The 15839-nt window shown below is 57.5% G+C and overlaps 1 protein-coding gene across 3 annotated transcripts in view; it reads left to right on the forward strand.

Moving 5' to 3' along the window:
• The window catches only part of Unc5a (unc-5 netrin receptor A), a 58857-nt gene that overhangs the window by 41787 nt on the left and 1231 nt on the right, over positions 1-15839 (forward strand). The window contains exons 2-15 of one of the 3 annotated variants that reach the window (XM_027409839.2): positions 2279-2500; positions 6942-7085; positions 7333-7436; positions 7568-7748; positions 8357-8524; positions 9104-9268; positions 10426-10614; positions 10721-11023; positions 13408-13495; positions 13773-13941; positions 14146-14379; positions 14468-14617; positions 14705-14869; positions 15492-15670. In XM_027409839.2, the coding sequence (XP_027265640.1) occupies positions 2279-2500; positions 6942-7085; positions 7333-7436; positions 7568-7748; positions 8357-8524; positions 9104-9268; positions 10426-10614; positions 10721-11023; positions 13408-13495; positions 13773-13941; positions 14146-14379; positions 14468-14617; positions 14705-14869; positions 15492-15670 (2461 nt within the window). Of the gene's footprint in view, positions 1-2278; positions 2501-6938; positions 7086-7332; positions 7437-7567; positions 7749-8356; positions 8525-9103; positions 9269-10425; positions 10615-10720; positions 11024-13407; positions 13496-13772; positions 13942-14145; positions 14380-14467; positions 14618-14704; positions 14870-15491; positions 15671-15839 lie in introns of all 3 variants that reach the window. The other 2 variants (XM_027409840.2, XM_027409841.2) reach the window with 2 other exon arrangements.

Below are 15839 nucleotides of genomic sequence, written 5' to 3' on the forward strand. Positions count from 1 at the left end.
TGCATGTAGTTCAGGTGAGAGAACTCTCCAGAACATGTGGGCAGGGAGAGTGTGCAGATGCCCACCACAGGGGCTAGCAAGCTCTAGAGAAGCTAGCTCTGATCACCCAGACAGCACCCAGCCGTCCCTAGAGGATATGGCTCAAACTTACCACTCCGATAAGTGTCCTTGATAGAGGACAGGGCTACAGCCTGGAAGGTACCCCTGGGACCTCCTGATAAACACCCTCACCCCAAAAGTGGGAGGGAGGCCATAGCAGAGTGGCGTGACGGAGGCCCTGGAGAAGTGAGCTATGTCCCTTATTGGTCACAGTACATTTATTTTTCATTAGCAGTTAAATGCAGACATGAGGGATTGTGCTGGGTTCAACGGGCGGCTGACGTGAGTAGGGCTTGCTGCACTGATCGATAGAGAGGCGGGAGGCCTGAGCACCCACTCTGTCTCACACCCCGCAGGGGACCCATGCCCATCCAGCCCTGAGCAGAGAGACAGGCGCTGGCTGAGCCTCTTCCAGTTAAGAGGAGGCAGAAGCAGACCCAGACCTGCCCTGAAGGACTGGGTAGGGGGTAGGTAGCCCTGCCTTGGGGCTAGCTTGGCCATTCATGTGTGCAGTCCTGAGGACTGTGGAGAGGCTGTGGCTTGTCCAGGCTCATGTCTTAAGCTACCGTGCCCACCAGGACTCATCTTACACCCACATTCTAGAACTGCCTCCTGCCCCCCAAGCTTCCCCTTGCTCTCCAGACCTCAGGAGTCTGCATGAGCCCTAAGATGCATCAGTGAGCCAGACTCAGACTTCAATCATTCCTGGGCTTGAAGGCTGTGGGTGGAGCTCAGCCGTGGAGCAAGCGTGCTTAGCAAGCTCGGTGCCCTAGGTTCAGCCCCAGCACCCGCCCACCCGCACCCACACACACTCAGAATGAGTGGGTCTTAGGGTGGTCCCTCTGAGCACTTCCTGAGGGCAGTGTCAGAGCTGGGGTTCTAGGGGGAGGGACCTCTGCTGGGGCCTCATACCTGGCAGTGAAAAGTCCCCTCCAGCTGTCCAAATCTCCCACGACCCTGACAGAGAGGCAACACAGGAGGTCTGGGAAGGGCAGCTCCGTTTTCACTGACTGCTCATGTACTTGGCCTTTGTTGCAGAGTTGCAGGAACCTGCAGAAACAGTCACAGGAGGAAAGAACAGGTGCACAGCAGAGGGGCCAGGGAGGTAGGGGAAAACCAGACTTAAAAGGAGGAATGGGGCCTGGAGGAGGGACAGAGGACCACGGCTGGCAGCCTCTGCCTTCCTGAGGTCGGCAGCTCAGAGCAGCCAGCCTCAGGCGGTACTCCAGAATCCCCATGAGCCAATGGAGTGACCCATGTCACAGTGACTTCACCCAACCTCCCAAGGTCACCAGCACCGGGGAGCAGAGTGCACTTCCTGGGGACTTTCTCTGCTTTTTACACCTAGAGGCTCCTATTAATCCCTGTGTTAGTGGGAACTGCTGCAGCCTTGAGGGTCGGCCAGGCCAGCAGGCCGTTTGGTGAGCAGAGGTCCCCACCCTTTCAGGTGTCCTGCTGATAGACAGACACATCAGACTGCTCTGGGGGTTTTACCTCCACCAGTGCCTCGGAGCCAATTACCCATGTAATTAGTAACAAATGGCTTGTGGGATGGTGGTGGGTTTGAGTTAAAATTAGAAGGAAGCCCATATTCAGGTCTTCTTGAATGGATGGGAAGTGGCCCAGGTCCTGGAAGTTCCAGGAAGACTCTCTTGGGGTCCACCCTGACACACCTACACACCGGCATGCCTCACAAGCCCTTCCCCCATTCCACCCCTCCCCAGTCTTCCAAATGGTAACTCCACCCAGCTCCCCACTTGTTGCTGCTCAAAATTATATACTGGGTACATTCCCCTGCCTCTCTCCACTCATCTTGTCCTCTAATGGCGCCTATCTTAAGTGCCAGGGGCCTCCACCTTCACCTAGGACAAGGGCCTGCCGAGCCAAATCCCAAAGCTTCTCCTAGGAGAATGTGGAGTTTTCATTGCTGTCATGTGTCCACAGCCTCCTGGGAGCCAACACCAGCCTTAGCCTCACTGCGCCACCCTGGTCTTCAGAAGGCCATGTGTCCTTTCTTCCGCTCACTTGGAGATGAGGACACAGGCTCAGAAAGAGTGTCCAGTGGCTCAGCCTGCACTTGGTATTCCCCGGGGTGCCGCCCAAAACCGGCCTTTTGCTATGTCAGCTGCCTCTGTCAGTCTCAGGAAGACCCGGCTTATCTCCTCCCTTCCTCCTGCAGGTGCCCAGCAGAGTGCCACGGTGGCCAGTCCAGTGCCTGGTGCCAGCCCAGACCTGCTTCCCCACTTCCTGGTGGAGCCCGAGGACGTGTACATTGTCAAGAACAAGCCTGTGCTGCTGGTGTGCAAGGCTGTGCCCGCCACCCAGATCTTCTTCAAGTGCAACGGGGAGTGGGTGCGCCAGGTGGATCACGTGACCGAGCGCAGCACTGATGGCAGCAGTGGTGAGTCCCAGATGCGGTCACTGGGGGAAGCAGCTGGCCCCGAGGGTCTGTGAGCACCTGCAAGCAGCAGGACCAGATGCGGCTGCCTCCTGGCCGGTTCCCTTCTGAATCACCAGGGAAGGCAGAATTCACACCTGGCACTCAGTGAATATACAGAGGTCTTCTCTGGGAGACTCCCTGACCATCAGCTTGGGAAGTAAGAGGGAAGGCCCACACACACCTGTCCATTGACATGCCCGGGGTCTCCTAGCAGTGCACAAAATCAGGACAGCCTGTCCAGAGGAGCCTGCGAAGGAACAGGGTGGAAATGAGTGGGCTCCGCGTGAGAAGAATGTATTTTCTGGTGGTTTTCTGCTCTCTGTTGAAGCATGCTTGCATTGTTTCACAATCCCGCAAGAGAGGCAGACAATGGGGTGACTTCTTAGTAGGAGGAGAGCAGAGCTGAGGCTGCCTTGGGACTCACAGGCATGCTCTTCAGGGTATGCCTGAAGAGAGTGATGGAGAACCAGGAAATGACAGGAGAGAGGAGGGAGGAAATACCCCTGACCCTGACCAGGGACACAGCCCGAACAAAGGCCAGGCATGGTAGAGAGCTCTGAATGGCTTCTAGTACTCCCCCAAAGCAGGGCCAAAGAGGCAGCCATACTCACACTGACACAACTAACACTGATACCAACAACCACTTCTGGTTTAGTCCTGTACCTCTTTCCACTATGACCTCAGCCAGCCTGAGACTCAGCACACACCCCAGGAGACAGCCCGTTTGGGACGCATAGGCCACCAGCACGAGGGTGAGCAACAGTGCCATCCAGGCAGACAGGCAGTGCAGATGCTAAAGGGTGGCAAGACAGGCCCAGAAAGGTGACCCAGAGTGTGGCCTGTGCTGTGGGGAAGCAGGATTGGGTGGCGGCTGCCCTGGAAGGACTTCAAGAGGAGGGGTAGTGTGCAAGTTTAGAAGTGCGTAGGAGTGTTTCCCTGCCCAAAGGGACAGGGTGAGAGACGGAACACTGGCCCTTGAGGATGGCTCGGGTTGGGTGGGAAAGTGAGCCTGGGGTGCAAACAGATGTCAGGAAAACTGTAGTCAGACTTGTGCCGTGGGAAGATTGCACAGGGCAGATGGTGAGGCTGTGGCCTGGGAGAACAGTTGGGAGCACTTGCTATTGTGAATGCAAGCTGAAGAGCCCCAGATTCAGACAGCATGACCTAGTCCTCAGAAGCAGGCTGCCTCTCAGAGAAGACCGAGGCCTTGACCCTGACCTGTTCCGGACCCCCAAAGGGCTCCAACCAGGTCTTCTGGCCCACAGTGAGGATGCCCATCCTCTGCCACCAGAGGTCACAGAGGCAGGATTCCTGCCCACCATGTGCCAGCCCAGCCCAGCCCACCAGCAGGACCCCCAGGGACTCCGCTCCCCTGGCCTGTTTCCTAGGTTAGCGACTCCTGGCTGAGCTCTGCATTCTGCACTGTTCCAACCATGTCCATACCTGCTGCTTGCCACTTCATCCTGCACACCCCAAGTGTCCACTGCACACCCTCCATACCGAGTTAGGGTGTTAAAGATTCGGCCCCCACAGCTCACAGACTGCTGACTCCCTGCACCTACGGAGCACAGCTCAAGAAAGTTCTAGATAGTAGCAGTACCTCCCAAGACTGACTGGGAGCGCAGCTCCAGAACCCACATTGTCTGGGCACGAGAACACCAGGAAACACCCTCTCCAGCCCCAGATCAGTTTTCTCATCTGTGAACTGGAGGTGGGGGAGGCCTTTTCAGGTTAAAGGAGAAACTAATTGCATAGGCAGAGTACCGCTTTATGTTTTAGTGAGCCCTGCCATGGACCTGGCCATCCCTCCTTATCTCCGATACCCCAATGTCACCAGCCCTTTCTGGCTGAGCAGCCTTGTGCATTGGCAGCCCCCATCCTGTTCTTCAACTGGCACCACTGCTGTCTGTCCCTCCATATAAGCAGAGAAGCAGATTCATGGGGACATATCTCACATAACCACCAGGTCCTTCTGCCTTGAACTTCAAGCCTCAGGCCTGCAATGGCCAACACATTGGAGTTCACTGAGTTAATTATCTCCCAGCTCTGAACCAGAGTGCTACAAGGCCAGGAGAAAGGTTTTCCTTAACTACACACAGAGGCCATGGCAAAAGCATCTTGCACATACCAAAGACTGAACCAGTCTGGTCAGATAGGTGTAGCAGGGCTTAGCGCTCCATGCCGACCTGAGCCCAGTTTGTTCACGTGTGAGGGCTAGGGTGGCAGAAGAGACTCTCACAGGAGACACAGGCCCATCCTTTGCCTTCACTTCCCATCCGCAAGGCAGGGGGAAGTCTAGGATCTATAAAAAGTGAGCACTGGCCTCGGGGTATGGAGTATAATGCATTGTTAAACTGAGTGCTTATTAAAATCAGATAGAAGGGCCCACGTCGACTTCAGAGTGTCCAGCTAATCCTCCAGCTCTCACAAACACTCAGCAAGTCCCCACTGTGCTATCTGCATTCACACATGCACACACCTAGTCCAGTCACCCTAGGGTCCCTCCTTCCTCTGCAGAGCTCCCACCTGCCCGTATTTCTTTGTTGGGGCCTGATACTGCCCCACTTAGACTCTGTTCCCAGGAACAAGGCTCCTCAGTGACCTGCTGGAAGGCAGAGCAGGGTCTAGTGTCTCCCTCCCCCCTCAGCCCTCAGCTTGTGAAGCTCAAGGTGCATCCTAGGACATTGTGGATAAACACCCCACCCCCTGCGGCAGGAAGCTGTGAGAAGGGGGCTGTAGGAGGACAGAAGGCAAAGGGAGACATTACTTCAGTTAGTGCTGTTGCTGCTTCCAAGCTGAGCTGCCCTGGGGTAGTGAATAACTGCGGAGTAGAGGAAGTCTGAGGCTTGGATGCCATCAGTAGGCCTGTCCACCCAGAAGACACTCAGTACCCCCGGCCAGAATGTTCTGGAGGTTGTCCATCCCTGACCCTGAGACAGAAATAAGGGAGAGGAGCCCCTGCTCCACCCATGACTCGGTCTCAGAGGCCCCAAATGTGTGTGTGCTTGACAGGTAGCTGATGCCTAGGGCTTTTCTGCTGCACCCAGGCCCTGTGAAGGGCACCTTGGTTCTTAGCCCACCCAGCCCTACACCCAAGACAGTAGAAATAGCAGGAGAAAGTGTCCAGTCACATGGTAGTCATCACAGCCAGGGCCGACTGTAGACATACACACCTGTAAGAACTAGTCCAGGAATTGGACGGATGATAGGAACAGCTGGGTCCCATTGCTGCAGCTGGGAAGACCCCATGAGGAGGATCTGGGAAGGGGTCAGGGAGACATGTCAGAGAAATGAAGAAGGAAAACAGCCTCCCAGGCTGCCTGGCTCAGCTGGGCTCACTGCTCCTGCAATGCAACCCTAATTGAATTTCTCTGTTAACAATGGAAACACATTGGCGGCTGGCCTCTCTCTCTCTTTCTGATAAGCCAGTGACCCAAGGGAAATTGGGGTCAGGAGGAGGAGAAATTGGAAACAAACAGTCTTTTCTCACTCCTGGGACAGTGGTTTTGGCTGCAAACTAGGGGTGGGAGGTGGCATGGAGCCGGACGGCATCCCCTATTCTGGGTTGTCAAAGAGACCAGGGTTCCTCCCCCAAGCACCCCACTGTCTGGTTCTGGAGGCTGCAGAAGGTAGAGATCTGAGTGGGGTGGGAGAGGGGTTTCTCCCAGCACTCCCAGACTCCCCCAACCACAAGCCCTCCTTGGCCCCCACTTGCTGGCCCCTGCCCTCTTTACTGTCACCCCTTGGGGGATGGAAGAGCACACTTAGGCCACCCCAGGTGTCTGTAGAATATTGGCCACACTGGATTCAGACAATCCTGGTGCTGGTGGCAAATCAGGTGTTCTCTGCATCTGCTTCTGTCTCCCGAGTGGGCACCCCCATGGAGCACACCCAGAGTAGGAACAGTTCCAGGGAAGGGAGCGGCATGAGTGAGATACCACCCTGGCATGTGGGAGACCCTGAGTCCCGGGAGTCTATTGCCATCCTGCCTGACAGCTGTAATGATAATAGCTGTTACATTATCACCCGTCAGATCTACCTGCTAGCCCTCCGGGGAGCTTGGCAGACTTCCCTACCCTCCTCTACCTCCAAAGAGCGGCGCCTGTCTGCTTTACCCTCCCTCTCAGGGGCTCCTGGAGGCCAGAACCTGCTGACCAGAGCTCCATGAGTAACCACTCTAGAGATTTTTCTATCGGTGACAAGCCTCAGGTGACCAAGTAGGAATGGAAGTTCTAGAAACCATACTTCCTTAAGTCTAGGAGATACGTCAGCCTCCCTTCTAGTCACCCTGGAGTTCCCTCCGGGCTGAGGGGTTTCACAGTGTCCGTGAGCTGCTGTAGGGGGCTGCAGGGCACCAAGGGTCTAGGACAGGGACACTCAGTGTAGCCCTTGAACCCAGCAGGGCTGCCAACCATGGAGGTCCGTATCAATGTATCAAGGCAGCAGGTAGAAAAAGTCTTCGGGCTGGAAGAGTACTGGTGCCAGTGTGTGGCGTGGAGCTCCTCGGGTACCACCAAAAGTCAGAAGGCCTACATCCGGATTGCCTGTGAGTACGGGGCCAGGCCTGTGCTGTAAAGGAGTGGTCGTTAGGGGGTATCCCCGGGAGAGGGGGCGGCAGGCTTCCTGGAGGTTACAGCCTTACCTTGATGGGTGGAGGAAGTTCCTGGGGACCTAAATCCTCCCCGTGGTCCCCAGTGCAGCTGGGCTGTGCGTATCATGGCTCTTGCAGGACCGAGGGCCAAGAGCCAGTCGGGCTAAACCAGACACTTAAGGACACTGTTTTCTTCCTCCAGATTTGCGCAAAAACTTTGAGCAGGAACCGCTGGCCAAGGAAGTCTCGCTGGAGCAGGGCATTGTGCTGCCTTGTCGTCCCCCAGAAGGCATCCCCCCAGCTGAGGTGAGTGGGGCTGCAGACTTCCTATCCCACCTAATGCTCGGGCTCCTGGCTGCCACCTCCCCAATGGTCGCTCTGTCCCCTGGTCAGGCCAGCCTGGGCCAGCTGTGTAGTGGCATGGCATCTCCCCCTAGGTGGAGTGGCTCCGGAATGAGGACCTCGTGGACCCTTCCCTCGATCCCAACGTGTACATCACACGGGAGCACAGCCTCGTCGTGCGGCAGGCCCGCCTGGCCGACACTGCCAACTACACCTGCGTGGCCAAGAACATCGTAGCCCGTCGCCGCAGTGCCTCGGCTGCTGTCATTGTTTATGGTGGGTCCCGGGGCTTCCCGGTCAGAGGAAGAGGTACTGAGGTGCCATCAGGGAAGTGATGTGTGGCTCGTAGGATGGAAAGGCATGCAGCAAGGGCCAGGCTGACCAGACAGTGTCCTGACTAGAAAGGAGGCCAGAGGTATGACTGGGCGAAGGGATGGGACAGGTGTTGGCCACTTGTGAGTGGGGAGCACAGTGTGACAGCTGAAGAGACAAGATGAGGCTCAGAGGAACATAATACGCCATCCTTGTGCTTCTCAGGCCCCAGAACGGGAAGTAGACCCACATAATCTGGGAGCCCCAAGAACAGGCAAGAGGGAGGTCGTAGAGCATCTGCCTGAGACGCTGGGTTCCAGCTGGAGGTGCCCTGTGAGCCACAGTTTAGCCTGACTGCCCCAACACTTGCCAAGAGGATAAGAATATCTGAAGGTGCTGCCAGGCCTCGAGGTCCAGCAGCCTGGGCTTGGCCCTCCTCAGCATTCCCCAGCACAGGAGCCCGCCCACTCACTCCCAGCTCACAGGCCCTTTACCCTCCTGCCCCACCCCTTGGACCAGCATGTCTGAGGATGCCCCCGCTCCCTGACCCCAGTCCTTCTCTATCCGGCCAGTGAACGGTGGGTGGTCGACGTGGACTGAGTGGTCTGTCTGCAGCGCCAGCTGTGGGCGTGGCTGGCAGAAACGGAGCCGGAGCTGCACCAACCCGGCACCTCTCAACGGGGGCGCCTTCTGTGAGGGGCAGAATGTCCAGAAAACAGCCTGCGCCACTCTGTGCCCAGGTACCAGCGGCCACCGCCTCCTGCATCGTCCCTCACCACGCCATCTCCGTGGCCTGGCTCCATCGCACCCACCAGCCTGCCCCCCCATGGCTCCATCCCACCCGCCTGCCTCGCAGGGCCAGGCTCAGTCTGAGGTGGGGATCAGGGTGCAGTGTGGTCAGAGTCAGGGCTCGGTTTGTGTCCAGGCCTGGGCTCAATGTAGGGTCTAATGCAACCTGAGGACAGGATCTAGGCTCAGCCTGGGGCTGCACATCATCCACCTGTGCCTGGGACCAGAGGGCAGTCATGTGACTAAGAGCCCTTGCCACCTCAGGACCAGGACAGCCTCCCTGGGTGGGGAGAGCCAAGCAGCCCCTGGCATCATCGCGCCTCCCTGTCATTAGCATGTGTCATCAAGGGTAGCTGGACAGCTCAAGGTCCTACAAGATCGGAGGGCTTGACCCTGGCCTTGTACCCAAGTCCAGGCCAGCTTGCTCTGCCTGGTCCAGATGACTAGTGGGGCCACACAGGCAGGCCACCCAGGCCAGCTTCCTAAGCTGATTGTACTCTTTACTTTCTGCCTGTGTCTGTCTTGTCCAGTGGATGGGAGCTGGGGCTCATGGAGTAAGTGGTCAGCCTGTGGGCTTGACTGCACCCACTGGCGGAGCCGAGAGTGCTCGGACCCTGCACCCCGCAATGGCGGTGAGGAGTGCCGGGGTGCCGACCTGGACACCCGCAACTGTACCAGTGACCTCTGCCTGCACAGTGAGTCTTCTCTGCCCCAGGGGCCATTTCCACTTGCCAGAGTTGGCCCTGTCCAGCCCCAGAGGTGGTGGTCAAGGCAGCTCTTCTCTTGCCATAGACTGCATCTCTCCAAAGCTCAGGATCCCAGGGGTCCCCTTCATCTCTGCTCACACAGTCTCACCGCCTCCCTCCCGAGACATGCACAGATGTGAGCCTTGACTCGCGTGCACCCATCCGCTCTCCCACAGCCTTGAAACTATCCCATCCCCCAAGCTCACATGTAAGTCCTGTGGGGACGCTGGGCTCATGAGGCCTGTTAATTACAAGGCCATAACTAACAATTAAAGATCTCTGTTGGATTTTTTTCTCTAGACTACACCCTCCCCTATTCTTTCAATTAAAAACCTAATTATCTGTGTCAATTCCTTTCTGATGGACATTTCTTCCATTATGCAAAACCCTCAAAAATCAATAGAGCTTCCTCCAAGTGGTTAGCCCCCACCCCACCCCAGTTCCGGGCTGGTGGTATACATAAGGGCTCAAACTGACCTGGAAACACGTGAGAAGCTGACCACCTGTGTATTTGTCCATTACTATTATGAAATAGAAAAAGAGGTTTATTCATTTTAGAGGCTTAAATTCCAAATAGCATGAGGCTGGCTTGCTCTGGCAAATGCAATGCAACGCCCCTCCCCCCCCCCATCCCAGCCACATTACTTAGCAGAAGGTACCGTGTCAGTATTGCATACAAGAGAGAGATCACATGTAAGAGAGAGAGAAAGAGACAGACACACAGAGAGATGGACACGCCCATGGACTGAGAACAACACTCAGTGATGCAGTTCACACCCTCTCACTAGGCCACACCTCTCACACTGACACACTGGGAACCAGGCCTATGTAAGCTATAGCACCGTTCTTTGGGTATCCCAGGAGCAAACCTTGTCCCTGCCACCCTGGCCCCCAGCCTAGCGTAGACCATCACCCCAGGGAAGTAGCTCTTCTCCCCCACTCTCCTTGCACCCTCAGGCCAAATCTTATGCCTGTGAGGAATACAACTTGTTCAGTCCCAAGCAAAGTGGTGGCAGGTACAGGACTAGTTGCATGCTCCCTGCCTCGTGTCCACCCTCGCCTTCACGCCCCCTGCAGCCTTGCCATTCCCATCCTTCCTCTTGCAGCTGCTTCTGGCCCGGAGGACGTGGCTCTCTACATAGGCCTTGTAGCCGTGGCCGTGTGCCTCATCCTGCTGCTGCTTGTCCTCATCCTCATTTATTGCCGCAAGAAGGAAGGACTGGACTCAGACGTGGCCGACTCATCCATCCTCACCTCAGGCTTCCAGCCTGTCAGCATCAAGCCCAACAAAGCAGGTGAGGCGGCCCCTCCCCCTGCTCTCCTGCCTGAGTCCCCAAGGCAGGGGCTGTTGGGGAGGAGGAGTCCCTCTGAGCCACAGCTGAGTCTGTCTTTATCCCATAGACAATCCCCATCTGCTTACCATCCAACCGGACCTCAGCACCACCACCACTACCTACCAGGGTAGTCTATGTCCCCGGCAGGATGGGCCCAGCCCCAAGTTCCAGCTCTCCAATGGTCACCTACTCAGCCCGCTGGGTGGTGGCCGCCATACCCTGCACCACAGCTCACCCACCTCTGAGGCTGAGGACTTCGTCTCCCGCCTTTCCACCCAAAACTACTTTCGCACCCTGCCCCGAGGCACCAGCAACATGGCCTACGGGACCTTCAATTTCCTCGGGGGCCGGTTGATGATCCCTAATACAGGTAGGACCCCAGAGCTCCCCAGAGAGCGTGAGGGGCTCAGACTAGTCTCCTCCTCCTCCCAGAACAGCCCAGATGGTCCTCCCGAGTGCTCCAGCCTCTGTGGAGGGGCTGAGTCTGGCCGGCAGGAAAAAAGGTAGTTCAGGGGAGAATGCAATTGCAGTGACGCCGTGGATCAGCGCGTTCTTGCTGCCCGTGGACATGAAAGCACTGTCTGTCCATTTGTCAGAGAGTCAGCCTTACCTGTGGTGGGCTCCACGTTGGGCCCCAGAAGTAGGGCAAACGCCAGACCCCAGAGGCTCACAAATGGCAAGAGACCCCTTAGAGCCCCCACTGCATCCTGGATCCTATCCGAAAGTCCACGCAAGCACCTCAGACAGGGTCCCTGAGACCTCTTGGGCCGTCTGTGGAGAAGTCGCTGCAACCACTAAGGCTGAGCCCCCCACTCTGAAATTCTCTGCTCCCTCTCTTTAGGTGACCCCCCCATGTACCCCTGATCTTCTTCCTGTCTCTGGCATTTCCTCAGAGATCCCTCCTCTCTGCCCCTTCTCTCCAAGTGCTCTCGCTCACTCCACCATCCCAGCCCCCAGCTCTCCCGGGCCTTGGGAGAGCTCTACACTCAGCTGCCTCTTGGGCAGCTCCATCTGCATGTCTCACAGCACCTCAGTCTTTGTGCCTAAGCTAGAGACTGGCTGGGGGTCACCTTGGTCCCTGCTCTGTCACCGTCACCCCTCACCACCAGTCAGCTGTAGTCCTTCTGTGTGCTCGCCCTTCCCAACAGCTGCTGCCTCCTCCGACTTCCCAGCCTGCCCCATGGGATACGTTACCACGCCCAGAGTATCCCACCCCTTAGCTCTCCCCAGCCCCAAACACTCGCTGAACAAATCCAGAGTTGATTTTGCCCCCCTCCCCTAGTCAACTCCTCCTAGGCTCCCTGCTGCTCCCTAGGAGCCCACATGACAAGGCTGACATGGCCTACCCCCGCTGGCTAGCTGCATTGTGCTCTTGCCCCAATTTGCACTTCTGTATGTGACAGTCACTACAGAGCCTTGGCACCTGAACATACCATGCTACCCCTCACTCATGAGGCTCTGTCCGCCCTTCCTACTACCTCATCCACCATAGCTGCCTGTGCCTCACACCCCCAGGACAGGGTATGATAAATCCTCCTGGGGCAGCGAGGTGAGACAGTACCTGTCAGCTCCACCGAAAAGGCAGACAGACGGTGGGTACTCAATGGCCCCTGGCAGTGTGGGAGGCTGCCCGTTTCCCCCGTGCACCTTACCGATGTCTCCTTGACCCTCTCCTTGCTGGACTGAGAGCTAGCATCCTTTTTTCCTCTCAGCTTTCTGGGTGCCCAGCATGAGTGTTCAATTCTGAATGAGTGTGGGTATGTGCACCTCCCTACAGCCAGCATTCACGCCTGGATGTATGTGATTGTCACCAACACTAGCAACCCCAGGCTCTAGAAACAGCACCGGCCAGTGAGGGAAGCGATAGATAACCCCGAGCCCGAGGTGAATAGATTCCCCCTTGTGTGAAACAGCCACACATCACTTAATGATAGCACCAAGTGGGTGGACATCACCACGTGCACTCAAACAAAACCTAGTGACTCGGATGTCAGTGGGACATGTGGCCCCGTGGGGCATCACTGCACATTGGCAGACTGTAATGTCCTCATGTAGCACTGACTGGCCTGGCAGTCCAGCCCAGCCTACCCGGGAGCTACATCTGTGTGCTTTAGGACAAAGTCACAGGATGTCCCCCTTTCCTGAATGAGCTGAGAGGTTCCTCACGTCTGGGGGGTGGGGGGTCCTCTCCTCCCACCGCTCCTGAAAGCATCTGGGGCGGGGCACAGCCGTGGAATGGAGGACATCTGGGCTGTAGATGAGGGCTGCTGGAGACCCGTCACCATATGCAAGGGTGGAGACAGTGGCAGGAAGTGACCGGGGACAGAGTCCCCTCAGAGGGGACAGGACCAATAGAGGAGGAGTTTGAGCACCGTTTGGAAACTGCTGAATGCAGCACAGGCTGGGCAGAGGCACTGTCAGGGTGACAATGACGGGCCTTAAATGACAGGCCTAGAAGATGGGCAAGACCTCAGCAGGAAATGCCCTGATCCAAATAATGTCATCTGGATAACAGGGCAGGTGGGGACAGCGTGTGTGCTATCTTCTTTCCTAATTATGCTTTTTCCTCGCTGTTTTACCTCAGATGTTCTTGGAGTCTCCCTGACTCAGTCATGCCTATGTGGGTGGCGGGACGGTACGGTAGTCCTTGAAGCACCTCTGTCTCCAGACAAGGAAGGCTACAGGGGAAAGTCATGGTCTGGCTACTTCACAGGGGATGGTGCAGCTATAAGCCCTGACCCTTTGCCGTTACAGGAATCAGCCTCCTCATTCCCCCAGATGCCATCCCCCGAGGAAAGATCTACGAGATCTACCTCACACTGCACAAGCCAGAAGATGTGAGGTGTGGGCCTGGGCCTTGCTGTGGTGGGGGGCTGGGAGGGCACCCGCCTGCTGTGCTGAATCTCACACACACACACACACACACACACACACCCTGTACATGTGCCCAGCTCTGCTGTGCCTCTTCTGACCTGGCCTGAGGGAGGACAGGGATGAGGCACACCTAAGCTCATCCCTAGGGTACCAACTGCCCTACCCAAAGCTCGTCCCCTAGCCTCACAGTCTCTGGGACTGGCCACTGACGCCTTTCCCTCCCTGCCCGTATTTCTCCACTTGAGGTTGCCCCTAGCTGGCTGTCAGACCCTGCTGAGTCCCATCGTTAGCTGTGGGCCTCCAGGGGTCCTGCTCACCCGGCCAGTCATCCTTGCCATGGACCACTGCGGAGAGCCCAGCCCTGACAGCTGGAGCCTGCACCTCAAAAAACAGTCCTGCGAAGGCAGCTGGGAGGTAAGTAAGGAACAACAGCTGAGGCTACCCACCCCAAACCCTGCCTCTGAGTGAGCGTGGTCTCCCGTTCCTTTGACCTTGGTCTTTGATAACTGTGTGGTCCTGAGTCTGCCCTAGCTCTGGCCACTGTCTAGAGCTGAGGGTGGCCTGATGGCTCTGAGGACTCCTGAGGTGAGGAACTGACCCACTAGCCCCTCCCCCCAGGATGTGCTACACCTCGGGGAGGAGTCGCCCTCACACCTCTATTACTGCCAGCTGGAGGCGGGTGCCTGCTACGTCTTCACTGAGCAGCTAGGCCGCTTTGCCCTGGTGGGAGAGGCCCTCAGTGTGGCTGCCACCAAGCGCCTCAAGCTCCTGCTGTTTGCTCCTGTGGCCTGCACTTCCCTCGAGTACAACATCCGTGTGTACTGCCTGCATGACACCCACGATGCACTCAAGGTACTTCCCCAGCCCTGCGGGCTGGCCGCCCCGCCCCGAGCAGAGGGCTGCCCCCACCTGGGCCTTGCTGACCACCTGGACCCCGCAGGAGGTGCTGCAGCTGGAGAAGCAGCTGGGCGGACAGCTGATCCAGGAGCCGCGTGTCCTGCACTTCAAGGACAGCTACCACAGCCTGCGCCTGTCCATCCACGACGTGCCCAGCTCCCTGTGGAAGAGCAAGGTCCTGGTCAGCTACCAGGTGAGGCCCACCCCATGGCCAGAGCGCCACGGTCGCCACGGTCCGGTGCTGGGCACACTTGATGCCGCGTCTCTGTCCCCGCCACAGGAAATCCCCTTTTATCACATCTGGAACGGCACCCAACAGCATCTGCACTGCACCTTCACCTTGGAGCGCGTCAACCCCAGCACCAGTGACCTGGCCTGCAAGGTGTGGGTGTGGCAGGTGGAGGGCGATGGACAGAGCTTCAACATCAACTTCAATATCACTAAGGTGGGCAGAAAGAAGATGGACTCCCACTACCAGCCCCGCCCCGCCCCCCGCCCGCCCCGCCCCGCCCGCCCGCCCCGCCCCGCCCCGCCCCGCCCCGCCCGAAACACTTCATCACTGGGCCTCGCTGCCAACACGCCACCAGCCCTACCCACTCTCCTTCTAGCTTCTTCCAAGTTGCTGGGGACGTGTCCAAGTGCAAGTGGGATATGGAGGGGGAATCAAACAGGCTAAGGGAGCAGGAGGAGGTAGAGTTGGCCTAAGGCCCCGAGGGCGTCCCCAAAGAGGGACTTTATAAAGGGTAAGCAGGAGTCTGACAGACAGTGGGGTGGGAAAGGGCATTTTGGGCAGCAGGAACTGAGTTGAGGCCTGCAGTGAGATAAGGGTGGCGAGTCCGAGCATTCTGGGCATGGCGGGAGGGGGTGTGGAAGGACATAAGAGGCTTCCTCTAATGCTCACTGTGACTTTGGCCAGGTGACTAAAGAGTAGGCCCCTGGTGCATAAGGGAGAGGGTGGCCAATGTCCTGCTGTCCCCATGGTCTGGGGCGGTCTGGGAACTCCCTCAGCAGGGGCAGCAGTGGGCTGAGTTCTGACTGGCGCCTATTGCATACCTCACCCAACCCAGGACACGAGGTTTGCGGAATTGCTGGCTCTGGAGAGTGAAGGGGGGGTCCCAGCCCTGGTGGGCCCCAGTGCCTTCAAGATCCCCTTCCTCATTCGGCAAAAGATCATTACCAGCCTGGACCCACCCTGCAGCCGGGGTGCCGACTGGCGGACCCTAGCCCAGAAACTTCACCTGGACAGGTGGGTGGAGAGGCAGAGTGGGGACTGGTAGGGCAAGAGGGGTAGACAGTCTGTGCCACACCACTGGTGGCCAAGGTGGTTGGTGAAGTTGAGGGGTCTCTACCTACCTTGGGTTAGACTTGGGGCATGACAGGGCAGCCTGGAGTGAGCCAGAATACTGACTGACAGA

Source organism: Cricetulus griseus, chromosome 3, assembly GCF_003668045.3.
Source record: "Cricetulus griseus strain 17A/GY chromosome 3, alternate assembly CriGri-PICRH-1.0, whole genome shotgun sequence".
Classification (NCBI taxonomy): domain Eukaryota; kingdom Metazoa; phylum Chordata; class Mammalia; order Rodentia; family Cricetidae; genus Cricetulus; species Cricetulus griseus.